Below are 18337 nucleotides of genomic sequence, written 5' to 3'. Positions count from 1 at the left end.
TATATATATATATATAAATATAAATAAAAGTGTGTCATTAGCAGGGATTTAAAAAAGGGGCATAGAATCTGCAAGCCTGATCTCTGGCAGAGTAGTGCCCCTTTTTAAGCAGATATACAGTGGAGCAGAGGCTGTGCGTAAAGTACATGCACATGCGCAGAAGCTTCAGGACCTTTTGATGTCAGGGAGAGGGGTCCAGAGAAGAAGTCGGACCCGCAGCCACTCAGTACAAAAAGCCTGTTTATCTGTCTTTGATTGGAAAGAGCTTCAACAAAATACTATTCTATAGACCGTTCCCATTACTAAGAGTGATGAAAGACCATAAAACACCCACACCTACCACAACACACACAGTATTCATCAGCAAAGTCAACAGCATCCCTCACACCACAGCCACATTTACCTCTCTCTACCTTGGCCATGCAAACTGAGTCATCAGTGTAGGATAAAATGTCATGGGACAATTAGAGGAGAGATGCATTAGAGGAGAGGCGCATTCATTCATACATATGAGGCGTCGGGGAGGCAGAATGCAGGAAGTGAGTCACTTCTCTACTCCAACCTGAAGCATGCTGTGATGTCATTACCATATCATCATCAATGCCCAACAGTCAGCGGCAGTCAGTAGACAGCTTTCATGGCGGTGAGCCTCCAGAGTGGATAACCTCTCTCTGTTTACTGAGGTGAAATGAGATGTGAACACTGTGATGTTACAATAGTAGGCCCCGGTCATGAACCATAACTGACCCCAGAACAAAATGTTGCCGGCACAGACAGCAAGGGTCATAAATGTCACAGGATATCACAGCTGAATGGGTTGAAGAGGTCACTTCAATCTGATGTCAATTGAGGATGAGGACAATTAATGATTTTAATGATTTTCTKATCTTATCTTAAAGTGACCATATGATTTTAGCCTACATACGGCTTGAAGAAGATTGATGGATTCAGCCACAACACCCTYTCACACTGATAAGCCCAATATCTAGACCATTAATGAAAAGCAACAAAACAACAGGAAACATTTCCCTCAGGATCAACCTTAGACTGCAGACTGAGATGATCTCAGAGACCACAGAGATGGGGAAGGTCCCTTCACAATATCCTCTCACTTTTATTAGGCCAAACCTCTCCTATCATAGTCACACTGTCTTTCCAGGGGAAATGCTCAGCAACCCAGAGTGGTGTGTGTGTGTGTGTGTTGTGTGTAAATTTAAGTAATGAAAAAAGAAAGGCTGCATACTACCATACTTCCCTTGGTCTCAGCCCATTGCGAAAATGTAAGTAGCCTACCATTGATCTCTGGACAGACAGACAAGATGGATGGAGAACCCTTGAAACACAAAGAGATCAATGGTTCGTGGAATTATGCACACACTTCAATCAGCATGAGCTCAATACCTTTCTGTGTCAAGGGCTAAATCAGTGCACCCTGACTTTACTTCTCACAAAATGGAGTGTGGGGACAATATTGACATTCTTAAGTGGAGTTGTTTGTTGAAACACTGCTTTGCAATTGAGCACTTTCATCCCTCTGTTCACATTGTCAACTTTGGAAGTGACAAAAAGGTATTAACAAAAGGCAATCTATAAAAGGTGAGCAAGTAGGCTAATTAAAACAACTAATAATGATGCATTACAATTACCGTTTATATAAGGATGGCAACGACATTCGTGTTTTTTTCAGCCCAGGGCGCAGCTTCTCCATAGTTCTGTTGCGAGTCAGGTACGGCTCTGTATCGGAGTGAAAACGCTGCTTGATTCGGATGTGAGTTCTTGGTTGTCGCCACAAGTGTTTGGGTGCCTTGGCGGAACCAGCACCTTCTCTACTTAGACCTGTACACTCCATATGTTCGGTTGTTCCCTCCAACATCAGGAGGCTACCTCTTCGATAAAAACKTATTATGTGCGCGCTGTTGGCGGTGGCAGAGCGTGCTGTCCACTAGCCGAGGTGCTGAAACGAGGAAACGCTTCCTCACAATCGAAATGGAAAGTTCTTCTGCGTCAATATCGACATAACCCCAGTGAATAGTACAGCCACAAACGAATGATATCAACTCTTAAAATATGATATGAAACTATTAATTTGATCCTCTCTTCTTTTGCTGCCTTTCATCCATAGAGATTCATCCGTCCGCAAACATTTGTGTAAATCCTTGCGCGCGCGCTCAAGGTATGTACTTATAGCAAGGCATAGAATAAAACAACGTTTATGTCAATTTCTGAAAGCTCTTCAAACGAAAGCAAGTCGGAGAGAGAGGAGCATCTATAGATAGGTGAACTCTCACTCCCCTGCGTGTGTTGTTGTGCTCTCATCCGCGCGCGTTTTATAAAGCAGTCCAGCCAACTGTTGGGACTGACGCGAGGTAGGCTATTCATCACATTACCGAGTAAGCAACATTGACTGGGAATTCAGGAAATTACTAATCCCTCTGAAACAAAACATTGATTTATTTCTGTTATAAACTTTGGACACTTTCAAATTTTCTGTGACCAAATTGTATGTCGGCTACTGGTAATTGTAAATGAGTCAGCCCAACTCTGCAATCAAAAATATCACCTCCATATAGATAATTTCAAAGGAACTACAAAATATATTCAGCCACTCAAGGAGTGCAAGGTAAATGTAATAAAATATTTATATTTAAAAAAGGTGCTTCTTTATTAGTATAGTACATTTTTTAAATAATAAACAGCTTTTATTTAACTTTAATTTCCCTCCAATATTGCTAGAATACAATTGCACTTGCAGTTTGTTCTCTTTAATTTCATTAAATCCTGAAACTAATGTTGGCCTGTGGGAAACTGCCCAAAAAAAGGAAACACCAACATAATGTGTCTTAATAGGGCGTTGGGCCACCACAAACCAGAACAGCTTCAGTGCACCTTGGCATAGATTCTACAAGTGTCTGGAAACCTATCGAACTCCATAATTTGGTGATTTGTTGATGGTAGTGGACAACGCTATCTCAGGCGCTGCTCCAGAATCTCCCATAAGTGTTCGATTTGGTTGAGATCTGGTGACTGAGACAGCCATGGCATATGGTTTACATCGTTTTCATGGTCATACAGCGACCACTCGTGCCCTGTGGATGGGGGTATTGTCATGTAAATGTAATTATCTAGAAAGTCGCGGCACCACAAAATAATATTTATAGAGCAGTTATCTTCCGAATAAACTCTGAAAGACCTATTAACATTTTACATCAATAGCAGTCAATATTAATCGTCACCTTATTTCAGTCTCATCTGAAAGTTGTACGTTTTTGGTTATCTTCACGAACTCTGGCTAACAAGTTGAATCAGCAATACAAAAGTGGGTTTAATTATTTATTTACTCAATAACTAACTAATCACACAGAATTACATATACACAGAATGAATCATACCTTGATTACAAATTATGTCATAAAGGAAAATGTCACTAGCGGACGGAACAGATATGACAGCTGGTTACACAAAGAAAAGGGGGGGTTGGGTTTGAGTGAAAGAGAGGGAAGACTGAAGAACAAAGGGAGAAGCGATGTCTCTATCGGGCCGTAGGCAGCTACTCTATCGTAAATACAGAATCTTATGCATTCTAAATTACCGCCCATTTGGAAAAGGAAAATGCTATAAATATTTACTCTGAGCTGCGCTTCAAAAGGTTGGTGGTAAATGGAAGGCCGTGTTGCCCAACAGAGTCCTTTGTCCTTTGAAGAGTGTCTCTGGTGGTGAACGGTAAACGTTGTAGTGTCGTCGTTGTGTGGTAGACGGGATACTCTGTCCGTCCTTTCCTAGCCCACGTTTACAGCGGCCGCTGCTAACTCAACGGCTAGGAGGTATCACTTCTGTAGCGAATAAGAGTTCAAAGTTCATACCATTCGCAACCAAAGCTCACGCTGAGGTTGGCTTCGTTCTGTAGTTATTATCTGAATCCTTCTGACATCGGACCATCATCCTAATGTACCCAGAACAGGAGGTTACATTTTCGTCAAGGGATTATATAGTGGAGGGAGAGAAGGATGTGTTTCATAGTTTATAACCCATGTCTCTTCACAGGGGCGGGCCACTGATTGAGCAGAGCCCTAACCTTATGAAAACCCAAATCTCTCATTTGGAAGCTAAAATTACATTTCATCTTTTCAGAAATACTTTTATATTTAAACATTTGAATTGCACAACAATTCCATGTGAATCTGATAACTATAATGTGTAGACTTTCCCAGATACAGTTAATGTCGTCCTGTCATCAGTCATAATGTCTCAGATGACAACCGAACTGACATCATATTCATTAAATACCAACGCATATTTTCAACTGGTTCTATTACCGAAATATGGTTCCTTTCCCCCCACTTGTTTGATGTTCCCAGACTCTCTATGTTTAAGAAAGGCTATGCAAGAGTCCCTCTGTAGAGGGAAGGGAGAAAGGTATTTATGGGGGGGGTCATAAACCTTACCCACAGGCCAACGTCATGACAACACCCATGTGGAAGCACCTGCTTTCAATATATTTTGTATCTCGCATTTACTGAAGTGTTTCCATTATTTTGGCAGTTACCTGCATCTTGTAATTCTCAACCATAAAAAGGCAATAACACTCCCCATAGCCCTGACATACAGTAATAGTTCTTCAACAGTAATAGACCTTTGACAGTAATAGACCTTTGAAAGTAGACTTTCGAATGCATCCTGTACCCAAAAGACATGGATAATTGCACAACATTTTCAAATGAATTACAGAGGAATCCTTTTTTCTACCTTTATCTCTATTTATGTGCATGTCACTGTGCCCTTTTCCTGGCATTGCAAACATCGAGAGTAGGAGAGTGAGACGGGGAGAGAGAGAGGGGTTGTCCAGACTGTTTTCAGAACTATGAGCTGAACATAAGTATGCCAGTGGAAGGGAAGACAGTAGCTGGTGACCCAACTGTAGATTGTGACTACTATTATCTCCCATTTTAGCCAATTCAGTTGCAGTCATTCTCTGTTAGGGATTTTTCTGTCATGACACGTTTTAAAATCACTTAATGAACCATAAACCAAATTGTTATCAGTTAAAACACTATAACCGTAGGTCTACCTTTACTTCTTACTTCTGTGAACTTTTATTATCCTCCCTCCTCATGAGGGAGAAAAATTTGAAAATATCTTAAAGTATATTACAGTRTGTGGGTTTGTTGTAACAGAATAATAAGACACGAGGCAATATTTCTTAAACTTACTGAAGGCAAATAATTGAATATAAATGTTGATATTAGTTGACGAGGGTCTTCAATATTATTGTGTTTTGATGCATTTCTAATATTTTTAAGACTTTTGCTGGTGGATGTTTTCTAAGACCCGTTTTTCCATCTGTTTGACCAGAAATCAAAGCTTCTGCTTATTATATGGAAATGGTTGAAAATGTTATATATGCCTTAATATCTCAAAAATATAGACTCGTAGCTTTCATTTGACACCAAATTCGGGTCCTTTCCATGGAATGCCAACCGCAAAACATGCCGAAAGAGAGCGAGCGAGCGATATAAAAGAGAGGTAGAGAGATGAGACAACTAAAAAAGAGAACACAGAGGACTGAGAGGAAGAAAGAAAAATGTCAAAGACGTAAACAGAGAAAGGGAGAAAGAGAGAGAAAGACATGAGACATAAATGGACATGGAGAGAGAGACAACCATCCAAGACTCTCCCCCTCCCCCATTTCTTCCCACTTGCCTCTTCCCACCATTCCAGTAATTACCCGTCATTTCAAAAACAGCCCGCCATACAGAATCCTGCATCTTTTCCTGCTGTCTGGCCTCTGTGATTCCCGAGAAGCAGACTGTAGAGCCATCAGCTCAAGCACAGACACATTGTGTGGGTGGAGAGGCTAGATGTAGCGCCCGGCCGAAACAAAATGTGGATACACGAACACAGACACACTAAAGCAGTGACCTCCACTGACCCGAGGCTGGGAGAGAGCGAGTTAGGTAGCAGCCGTCAGAGAGAAGGCTTTTCTTAACCCCCTCTGGGCCTAGAGAGATACGGGATTCAGAGAGATTAAGCGCAGCCAAGAACATGAAGGTCGATGAGCACGTACTTAGAGAAGTAGGGGCAGGCAGGCGTGATGGAAAGACGCTGTGTGAGTGAGTGCATAAACAAACAGACATCTGGGGACAAACAGACACCGGCCACGCCCACACAAATCCACAAAAGTTATTCAGTCTCTGCTCCCTCAGGCTTGGCTGCAAGAATAGATGGATTCGAAAACCAAATGTCACAGGTGCAATTTGACAAAAAGTCAGTTGACAATCTGTCCTTCTGAGATTACATAATATTTTCCTGAAGTGTGGAGTAAATTCAAACCCCAGCATAAGACATCAATATCACACAGTAGCCTTCTCAATGAATCACACTGTGGACCTCTCATGGCTTGTTGAGCACATGGAGGGGAGAAAAAGAGGGAGAGAAACGAGAGATTGTGAGTACTCGAGGGACAGAGTGAGAAATAAAGAGAGGCAGCTCACTTGAGAGTGAGTGTTGACAGTAAATGAGACAAAAAACAAAGTGAGAGAGAGAGAGCATGAGAGTGAGATAGTTGAAAGATTAACAAGCTGCTCCACTGACTTGCAGTCRTCGATGGTTTCCAGGCTCGTGGCCTCTACGCCAGCCAGGGCCTTCCTATAGAGAGCTTCCAGGTGTAGAAGCCTGCGGTTGTCCTGGGCGTAGGTGGAGTGGCGCCGGGACAGCGGGGGCAGCAGCACCGTCCCTGAGAAACGCCGACACAATGCATAGCTGTGATTGGCCAGGGGGAGAGAGTCCCGTCGACTCTGTGGAGGAAACAAAMCGCTACTAATCAGAGGACAGGTATTATGATCAATTAATTATATATACACTGACACAAAATTTAAAACACAAGATGTAAAGTTTTGGTCCCGTGAGCTGAAATAAAAGATCCCAGAAATGTTCCATATGCACAAAAAGCTTATTTATCTCAAATTCTGTGAACAAATGTGTTTACATCCCTGTTAGTGAGCATTTCACCTTTGTCAAGATAATACAGCCATCTGACAGGTGTGGCATAACAAGACGCTGATTAAACAGTATGATCATTACACAGGGACACCTTGTGCTGGGGACAATAAAAGGCTGCTCTAAAATGTGCAGTTTTGTCACACAAGACAATGCCACAGATGTCTCAAGTTGAGGGAGCTTCCAAATTGGCATACTGACTGCAGAAATGTGCACCAGGGCTGTTGTCAGATAATTTTATGTTCATTTCCCTACCATAAACCGCCCCCAACGTCATTCTAGAGAATTTGGCAATACATCCAACTGCCCTCACAACCGCAGACCACGTGTAACCATGCCAGCCCAGGAACTCCAGATCCAGCTTCTTCACCTGCGGGATTGTCTGAGACCAGCCACCTGGACAGCTAATGAAACTGTGGGTTTGCACAACCAAAGAATTTATTCACAAATTGTCAGAAACCGTCTCAGGGAAGCTCATCGGTGTGCTCATCGTCCTCACCAGGGTCTTGACCTGACTGCAGTTCAGTGTCGTAACTCATTTCAGGGGGCAAATGCTCACCTTAGATGGCCACTGGCACACTGGAGAAGAGTGCTCTTCACGGATGAATCCCGGGTTTCAACTGTACCAGGTAGAGGGCGTCGTGTGGGCGAACGGTTTGCTGATGTCAACATTGTGAACCGAGTCCCCCACTGTGGCTTCTTCCATGGTCTGCATACTCAGACATTTGGGATGCTCTGGATCGACATGTACGACAACGTGTTCCAGTTGCCGCCTACATCCAGCAACTTCTCACAACCATTGAAGAGCAGTGGGATTATGGCTGTTGCGGTGATTGTATTACCGCCACACCTGGCAGACACGAGTCAAGGCGGCAGTCAAATTTCACGTGACCGTTTAGTCACGGTAATTAGGCTTCTCCAAGCTCTGATGCTGCTGATGGCCTACCAAACTTGCTAACTGCCTGGTACTCAGCACTCTCTTGTCCCTCTAATCACTCTGACATCAATGCAAATGTAATGCAAATGTAATCGAAAATCTAAATCAAACACTTAATGAGAGCCCATGAGCTCATGTTGTGCAACATTTCTATAGGCTATGCAACTGCTGGAGAAAACAGAGTGATGGCCTCTATTAAAAAGAGGATCCCATCAGCTTTCTATAGGCTAGGCCTACTATATTTATTTCTCAACTTTCCTAATATTAAGCACATTGCTTCTCTTTACAACAGGAGTATAGCCTACCTGGCTGGCATGAAAATTAAAAGGGAAAAGCAGTTCTCCATTCGCTATTTAAGTACATAGATGACAAGTATTTTCTCCCCTGCCCCGATACAGGTGCAATAATGGTCCATTCTAAATCAAAACGTCCCATTCTAAATCAAAACAAATGTCACATATATTACATATACACATACAGTGGGGAGAACAAGTATTTGATACACTGCCGATTTTGCAGGTTTTCCTACTTACAAAGCATGTAGAGGTCTGTAATTTTTTATCATGGGTACACTTCAACTGTGAGAGACGGAATCTAAAACAAAAATCCAGACAATCACATTGTATGATTTTTAAGTAATTCATTAGCATTTTATTGCATGACATAAGTATTTGATCACCTACCAACCAGTAAGAATTCCGGCTCTCACAGAACTGTTAGTTTTTCTTTAAGAAGCCCTCCTGTTCTCCACTCATTACCTGTATTAACTGCACCTGTTTGAACTCGTTACCTGTATAAAAGACACCTGTCCACACATTCAATCAAACAGACTCCAACCTCTCCACAATGGCCAAGACCAGCGAGCTGTGTAAGGACATCAGGGATAAAATTGTAGACCTGCACAAGGCTGGGATGGGCTACAGGACAATAAGCAAGCAGCTTGGTGAGAAGGCAACAACTGTTGGCGCAATTATTAGAAAATGGAAGAAGTTCAAGATGACGGTCAATCACCCTCGGTCTGGGGTTCCATGCAAGATCTCACCTTGTGGGGCATCAATGATCATGAGGAAGGTGAGGGATCAGCCCAGAACTACTATATTCCACAGGCCACAATCAAGGCATATCAAGTGCTTGTCAAATTGTGAATGAGTGACTGATGAATTGTGTACAGCCTGCACAAAAAACAATGCAGAGCTCATGACTTTCAAGCGACTTAGCCTCATCATTCAGCCTTACAATGTATTAAAAATCTTTAAACCTGTCTAAAATAAACAACGGATTTATTGTGAAGGTGTAGACTATATTACATGGATGTATTAGACTTTTTAAAATGTAGATGTTCCAAAGGTCTGCATCAGTGGCTTGTAGGCTGTGTGTGGAAGCCAGGAGCTGCTTAAATTGTTTGTTAATTAACAGTAAATTACCGTGAGACCGAAAGTTATTTGCTTGACAATCACCGGCTAACAACATTTCGTGACCGCCACAGCCCTAAGCGGGACAATATTCCACAGGCCACAATCAACCGCCTGATCAACTCTATGCGAAGGAGAAGTCACGCTGCATGAGGCAAATGGTGGTCACACTAGATACTGACTGGTTTTCTGATCCACGCCCCTACCTTTTTTAAAGGTATCTGTGAACAACAGATGCATATCTGTATTCCCAGTCATATTAAATCCATAGATTATGGCCTAATGAATTTGCTGATTTCCTTATATGAACTTTAACTTGGTAAAATCTTTCAAATTGTTGCATGTTGCGTTTATATTTCTGTTCAGTGTAGTTACAGCCTTTTGACAAATAGTATGAAGACATTCAGTCACTGAGCAGTAGAATGGATTCTCACAACAGGGCAATAACTGCAAGGGTTCAAGGTATCACCTYAACAGGAACCAGTGACTGTAATATGTAACTGTGTATACATGGTTGAAAACAATGTCAGACCATTTGGAAAGGGTGAAATAAGTTCTCTACAAAAAGCCTCACACAAACACCCACTGCCAAAAACACAATTACCAGATTGACAAAGTGGACTCAGCTCCAGACATCTTTTTTTCTAAATGTTATTGAGTGCACCAAGCCACCAACCCAAACCATGCTTGACTGGTCTCCTTGTGTTCCAAGGGTGTGTTCGTAAATTCCCTCTGGCTATCTACTCAGATTTCAGAGCACTCTCGTCTGAGTGTGCCACAGCGCAGAATAACTGATGAATTTACGAACGCTCAACACTCATTGAATATGGCCGGTGTCAGTAAATGTCRGCAAAAAAGGTAATTCAATTAAGTTGCCAGCAGCACAGTTACAGGCACCAAAGCTCTGGATAACATGAAAACAGCCTAACCAGCTCTGCTAGGACGAGAAAAATGGTCAGAGAGGTGTTCTCYCATTTATGTCTGGAAGTAACTAGCAAGCTAGATAACTTTCGCCAGTTAGCTTGGGTGCCTGACTGCCGTTGTGAGGTCAGACTGCTTGGATCAACCCTACTCCTCAGCCAGAGCGTCCAGTGTGCCGTCTGAACGCTCCGAGAGCGAAGCGCTATGAATTTGCGAATGGACAATCTGACAATGCTCTGAATTTACGAATGTCCAGAGCACACTCTGAGCGCTCTCTGGCACTCCAATGTGAATTTACAAACGCACCCTAAGGAGTGAGAATTGAGCAACCTGAAAAGTATTGATTGCTGCCTTGTTGTTTACACCTGTGGCCTGCCATCTGTGTGAGTTTGTAGTGTACCCATTTAGAAGCAAATGTTACCCAATGTGCAATAGATCAGTTCTGTAATATCAACTAACTGCATTTTAATGGCTCAACAAAATGGGTTGGAAAAAAGCTACAAAAACAACCAGTCAAACATAGTTTCATTATATTGCCCTCTTAGGCAGCATATAAAGCAGTCTGTTGAATGTTCCACACTAAGACACTGGCGGGTCAGAAGCTAAATATGCAATTGAGGCTGACTGTGCTTTTGCTTTGTGGCCATCATCCAGGCCTGGCTGTTTCATGTTGTTTCGTATTGACATCCACGTTTCATATAGTCGTCCATGTTTTTTCATATCACCATCCATGTTGTTTCATATTTCCATAGATGTTGTTTCAGATTGCTGTCCATGTTTTTTCATATTGCCAGCCAGCGCACCACAGTATAGTAGAGCTCAGAGTAAGGAAGTCCTGTGTCATGCAGAGAGATTGATTGCCAATCCTCTTTACATTCCATCGAGTGGGTATCGCCAGTTTGCAATACCAAACAAGTTGTGAGCTTCAGAATCTCTTGTGAAACCCAAATGACTTGACAGTTCCCAGGTCACCGGATTTGACTGAAGTGAAGTGGTCTGCCAGAGTATACTATTCAATTTCTATTTGCTCCTAAGGATTGGTCTGGATATAGTTCTACCTGGGATTATTTTGAGCCTGGGTACCGTGGTGGCAAAATGTGTAGATACAGTGCCTTCGGAAAGTATTCAGACCCCACATTTTGTTACATTACAGCCTTATTMTTAAATGGATTAAATAAAAACATATTCCTTATCAATCTACACATAATACCCCATAATGAAAAAGTGAAAACAGGTTTGTATAAGGTTTTAAAAATTAGTGTTTTTTTTTTTTTTTTTTTTTATAAGTAATAAGACATTTCGCTATGAGACTCGAAACTGAGCTCAAGTGCATCCTGTTTCCATTGATCATCCTTAAGATGTTTCTACAACTTGGAGTYCACCTGTGGTAAATTCAATTGATTGGACATGATTTGGAAAAGCACACACACCTGTCTATATAACGGTCCCACAGTTGACACTGCATGTCTGAGCAAAAACCAAGCCATGATGTCAAAGGAATTGTCCGTAGAGCTCTGAGACAGGATTTCTTTTAAAGTAACCTTTATTTGGACTAGGCAAGTCAGTTAAGAACAAATTCTTATTTACAATGACGGCCTACCCCGGCCAAAACCTAACCTGGACGACGCTGGGCCAATTGTGCACCACCCTATGGGACTCCCAATCACGGCATGTTGTGATACAGCCTGGAATCGAACCAGGGTCTGTAGTGACGTCTCTAGCACTGAGATGCAGTGCCTTAGACCGCTGCGCCACTCGGGAGCCCCTGAAGATRTGTCGAGGCACAGATCTGGGGAAGTGTACCAAAACATTTCTGCAGCATTGAAGGTCCCCATGAACACAGTGGCCTGCATCATTCTTAAATGGAAGAAGTTTGGAACCACCAAGACTCTTCCTAGATCTGGCCACCCGGCTAAACAGAGCAATCGGGGGAGAAGGGCCTTGGTCAGGGACGTGACAAAGAACCCGATGGTCACTCTGACAGAGCTCCATAGTTCCTCTGTGGAGATGGGAGAACCTTCCAGATGGACAACCATCTCTGCAGCACTCCACCAATCAGGCCTTTATGGTAGAGTGGCCAGACTCTCAGACCATGAGAAACRAGATTCTCTGGTCTGATGAAACCAAGATTGAACTCTGCTGTGGAGATGTTTTTCAGCGGCAGGGACTGGGAGATTAGTCAGGTTCGAGGGAAACCTGAATGGAGCAAAGTACATAGAGATCCTGGATGAAAACCTACTCCAGAGCGCTCAGGACCTCAGACTGTGGCTTTGGGACAAGTATCTGAATGTCCTTGAGTAGCCCCGCCAGAGCCCAGACTTGAACCTGATCGAACATCTCTGGAGAGACCTGAAAATAGCTGTGCAGCGACGCTCCCCATCCAACCTCACAGACCTTGAGAGGATCTGCAAAGAGGAAATGGGAGAAACTACTCAAATACAGGTGTGACAAGCTTGTCACGTCATACCCAAGAAGACGAGGCTGTAATCGCTGCCWAAGTACTGAGTAAAGGGTCTGAATACTTATGTAAATGTTATATTTCAGCTTATTTTTAATACATTTGCAAACATTTCTAAAAACCTGTTTTTGCTTTGTCATTATGGGGTATTGTGTGTAGATTGATGAGGGGGGAAAACGATTTAATCCATTTTAGAATAAGGCTGTAAACGTAACAAAATGTGGAAAAAGTCAAGKGGTCTGAATACTTTCCGAATTCACTGTATATGAGTAGATAATGCATATATAAATCTAACTCAGTATATTCTTGTTATGGACAGATTTGAGTTTGATTGCAATTAAAATTAATAACAGTTGTTGTGTTAGTGAAAGAAAGAGAATGTTGTGAATACAAAACTTTCCAAAAATAATTTGATTAGAAGTAATGGGTAATTGGCATATACTGGAGTACATACAAAATTCTGTAAATTGTACTGAGGGATTGGGATTCCAGTTATGGTAATTAATATTTAATTAGACTAATCATTTAAATGTTCAACTACCCTGTCTGAGGAGAACAAAAGCTTTTGGCTGTACAAAATCCAGATTGCTGTTTTATTATAATTAAAGTTCTTGAGATTGAAAATCCTATTACATTAAACCAAAAATAATTATCTTCTATCCTTCATCCATCTTAAACATTTGTCTTGCACGCCCCTTCCTTATGAGTTCAAGGCAATAATAAGTACAAATAAAGCAGAAATAATCTCTTGTACTTTTCCAGTTGTAAACAAGAATACAGCGGCACACTTCAACCCTCTCAACTTAACACTACTGATGAGGAGTGACTGGGTTTTTATTCAAAACAAAAAACTGTGTTTTAAGTAAGAATAGGCATTGGTCTGAACCCAAAAAATTAAGAAAATTCACAAGCACCACAATGCCTAAGGGTTTCCAGCACACAGCTTTGACCTAATACAGTTGCTGTGTTGGTATTGTACTTCAAACTATGTGTAGGCAGGTGGCTTATGATTCAAACTTTCTCAAACAGCCTAATACTCCTAGATGAGGTGCTTGCACAATAAATGTGATTTGTACCGCATAGAAGGTAAAGTATTGGATTCTTCACACACCACAGTAAGATATCAGGCCACCTTTTCATACTTTTTTCAAATTAAATGAATGCAAGCGTTTGCTTTTATACTTACAAGACCATCAGGTTTGATTGAGCGGTTTTGTCTTGTAATAATGTGGTGCATGCCTGTATTTCTTTAAACATTTATTTTAGCAAAATATGTAATTGCATTTTTTWAAATCATAATAAACAACCTTTTTTGGTAAGTAGGTGCCCACATAACAACAAGTGGTGGTTTGTTGGACACAGCAGCTCAGATAGATAGAGCCTGTCTSCATTCCTGATTTATGTTACTGTTAGTTTACCTGTGTAATATTGAATAAAGCTCAGAACCACTTGTGTTTCAAACATGGTCATGTTTTATCAATTGCTGTGCTGATAGATGGACAGTTCATTACCTCTGACAAAATAATATGTAGCTTAAAGTTGTTTGTACTTGTATTACTTTTTGCAATAAAGATGGCAACGCAACAGTAATACACATTTACAATAGGCCTGTTTTTTTACACCGGAAGGTGATTATCCAACATTGCTTCTACACCTGCATTGCTTGCTGTTTGGGGTTTTAGGCTGGGTTTCTGTACAGCACTTTGAGATATCAGCTGATGTACGAAGGGCTATATAAATACATTTGATTTGATATTTAAGCAAAAGGCCCGAGGGGGTGTGGTATATGGCCAATATACCACATCTAAGGGCTGTTTAACATTTTGATCTTGTTCAGCATTAACCACTCCAAATATGACATGATTCCATATTTGTATCAGTTTGAATCACCTTCAAAAAAATGGGGAACTTTTATTTTTAAGGCGAACCCCAAATTCCACTATTGTGGCTAATCGTGTGGTGTTAGGACAACAATCTATCCCTCAACGTGATCAAGACAAAAGAGATGATTGTGGACTACAGGAAAACGAGGACCGAGCACGCCCCCATTCTCATCGACGGGGCTGTAGTGGAGCAGGTTGAGAGCTTCAAGTTCCTTGGTGTCCACATCACCAACAAACTAACATGGTCAAAGCACACCAAGACAGTCATGAAGAGGGCACGACAAAACCTATTCCCCCTCAGGAGACTGAAAAGATTTGGCATGGGTCCTCAAAAGGTTCTACAGCTGCACCATCGAGAGCATCCTGATGGGTTGCATCACTGCCTGGTATGGCAACTGTAGTGCCTTGTGGTCAGAGGCCGAGCAGTACATCACCGGGGCCAAGCTTCCTGCCATCCAGGACCTCTTTACCAGGCGGTGTCAGAGGAAGGCCCTAAAAATGGTCAAAGACTCCAGCCACCCTAATCATATTTTGTTCTCTCTGCTACCACACAGCAAGCGGTACCGGAGCGCCAAGTCTAGGTCCAAGAGGCTTCTAAACAGCTTCTACCCCCAAGCCATAAGACTCCTGAACATCTAATCAAATGGCTACATCAAATGACATCAATATTTTACACTGCTGCTACTCTGTTATTATCTATGCACAGTCACATTAACTTCTCTGGGATGTGGGAAGCTAGCGTCCCACCTCGCCAACAGCCAGTGAAATTGCAGGGCGCCAAATTCAAAACAGAAATCTCATAATTAAAATTCCTCAAACATACAAGTATTATACACCATTTTAAAGATAAACTTCTCATTAATCCAGCCACACTGTCTGATTTCAAAAAGGCTTTACGGCGAAAGCACACCTTGCGATTATGTTAGGTCAGCACCTAGCCACAGAAAAACATACAGCCATTTTCCAAAGAAGGAGGTGTCAGACAGAAATAGCGTTAAAATTAATCACTAACCTTTGATGATCTTCACCGGATGGCACTCCCAGGACTCCCTGTTAGACAATAAATGTGTGTTTTGTTCGATAAAGGTAATCTTTATGTCCAAAAACCTAATTTGAAATTGGTGTGTTATGTTCAGAAATGCATTGTCTCAAACAAACATCCGGTGAAAGTGCAGAGCCACATCAAAGTACAGAAATACTCATAATAAACATTGATAAAAGATACAAGTGTTATGCATGGAATTATAGATAAACTTCTCCTTAATGCAACCGCTGTGTCAGATTTCAAAAAGGCTTTAGGGTGAAAGCACACCTTAAATATTCACTTACCTTTGATGATCTTCATCAGAATGCACTCCCAGGAATCCCAGTTCAACAATAATTTGTTTTGTTCGATAAAGTCCATCATTGATGTCCAAATACCTCCTTTTTGTTCACGCGTTTAGCCCAGCAATCCAAATGCTCAATGTGCGATCACATAGTTCAGACGAAAAGTCAAAAAAGTTCTATTACAGTTCGTAAAAACATGTCAAACGATGTATAGAATCAATCTTTAGGATGTTTTTATCATAAATCTTCAATAATGTTTCAACCGGACAATTCCTTTGTCTTTAGAAATTAAAAGGAACGCAGCTAACTCTCACGGTCGTGCGCCTGACTTAGCGCATGGCATTCTGCCAGACACCTGGTTCAAACAGCTCTTATTCGCTCCCCCKTCACAGTAGAAGCCTGAAACAAGGTTCTTAAAGACTGTTGACATCTAGTGGAAGCCTTAGGAAGTGCAATATGACCACATAGACACTATATTGGATAGGCAAAGACTTGAAAACCTACAAAACTCAGATTTCCCACTTCCTGGTTGGATTTTTTCTCAGGTTTTTGCCTGCCATATGAGTTCTGTTATACTCACAGACATMATGCAAACAGTTTAAGAAACGTCTGAGTGTTTTCTATCCAAACCTACTAATTATATGCATATTCTAGCTTTTGGGCCTGAGTAGCAGGCAGATTACTCTGGGCACCTTATTCATCCAAGCTACTCAATACTGCCCCCCAGTCACAAAGAAGTTAATAACTCTACCTACGTGTACATATTACCTCAACTAACCGGTGCCCCCACTCATTGACTCAATACCGGTACCCCCCCATATATATAGTCTCGCTATTGTTATTTTACTGCTGGACTTTATTTACTCCTTACTTTTATTTCTTATTCATATTTTTTTTATTTAAACTGCATTGTTGCTTAGGGGCTCGTAAGTAAGCATTTCACTGTAAGTTGACATGTGACTAATAACCTTTTATTTTMATCGTTATTGTGGCTAGCGCCGCACAGGTGTGGATGGCAGAGTTGTTAGTTTGGCACTGTTTATCAGCACACGTGGACTAAAATGACAAAACAGGAGAAGGAACAAATCAAATCAAATTTTATTTGTCACATACACATGGTTAGCAGATGTTAATGCGAGTGTAGCGAAATGCTTGTGCTTCTAGTTCCGACAATGCAGTAAATAACCAACACAGTAATCTAACCTAACAATTCCACAAACTACTACCTTATACACACAATGTAAAGGATAAAGAATATGTACATAAGATATATGAATGAGTGATGTACAGAACGGCATAGGCAAGATCGAGATGTATGTGTACAGTCTATACATTGAGAGATGTAATGTTGGTATGTAAACATAAAGTGGCATAGTTTAAAGTGGCTAGTGATACATGTATTACATAAAGATGCAAGATGCAGTGATGAAATACAGTACAGTATTTACAATATGAGATGAGTAATGTAGGTATGTTAAACATTATATTAAGTGGCATTGTTTAAAGTGGCTAGTGATACATTTTTACATAATTTCCATCAATTCCATTATTAAAGTGGCTGGAGTTGAGTCAGTATGTTGCACGGCCACTAAATGTAGTGGTGGCTGTTTAACAGTCTGATGGCCTTGAGATGCTTTATGCACCTGTACTGACCTCGCCTTCTGGATGATAGCGGGGTGAACAGGCAGTGGCTCGGGTGGTTGTTGTCCTTGATGATCTTTATTTCCTTCCTTGACATCGGGTGGTGTAGGTGTCCTGGAGGCAAGTAGTTTCCCCCGTGATGCGTTGTGCAGACCTCACTACCCTCTGAGACCTTACGGTTGTGGGCGAGCAGTTGCCGTACCAGGCGTGATACAGCCTGACAGGATGCTCTCGATTGTGCATCTGTAGAGTTGTGAGTGCTTTTGGTGACAAGCCAAATTTCTTTCAGCCTCCTGAGGTTGAAGAGGCGCTGCTGAGCCTTCTTCACAACGCTGTCTGTGTGGTGGACCAATTCAGTTTGTCCGTGATGTTACACCAGGGAACTTAAAACTTTCCACCTCTCCACTACTGCCCCGTCAATGTGGATAGGGGGTGCTCCCTCTGCTGTTTCCTGAAGTCCACAATCATCTCCTTTGTTTTTGTTGACGTTGAGTGTGAGTTATTTCCTGACACCACACTCCGAGGGCCCTCACCTACTCCCTGTAGCCGTCTCGTCGTTGTTGTAATCAAGCCTACACTGTAGTGTCATCCGCAAACTTGATGATTGAGTTGGAGGCGTGCATGCCACGCAGTCGTGGGTGAACAGGGAGTACAGGAGAGGCTCAGAACGCACCCTTGGTGGGCCCCAGTGTTAGAGATCAGCGGGGTGGAGATGTTACCTACCCTCACCACCTGGGGGCGGCCCGTCAGGAAGTCCAGGACC

At 41.9% G+C, this 18337-nt stretch overlaps 1 protein-coding gene across 1 annotated transcript in view; it reads right to left on the bottom strand.

Annotated features, from left to right (window-relative positions):
• Positions 1 to 18337, bottom strand: part of LOC111952581 (3',5'-cyclic-AMP phosphodiesterase 4C) — a 149913-nt gene that overhangs the window by 105372 nt on the left and 26204 nt on the right. Inside the window, exon 3 of the mRNA XM_023971404.2 lies at positions 6589 to 6791. Coding sequence (XP_023827172.1) covers positions 6589 to 6791 — 203 coding nt within the window. The remainder of the gene's footprint in view (positions 1 to 6588; positions 6792 to 18337) is intronic.

This window comes from Salvelinus sp. IW2-2015, linkage group LG26, assembly GCF_002910315.2.
Source record: "Salvelinus sp. IW2-2015 linkage group LG26, ASM291031v2, whole genome shotgun sequence".
NCBI classification, from domain to species: domain Eukaryota; kingdom Metazoa; phylum Chordata; class Actinopteri; order Salmoniformes; family Salmonidae; genus Salvelinus; species Salvelinus sp. IW2-2015.
Note: the sequence above shows the minus strand (reverse complement) of the source record. Positions and strands in the feature narration are given on the sequence as shown.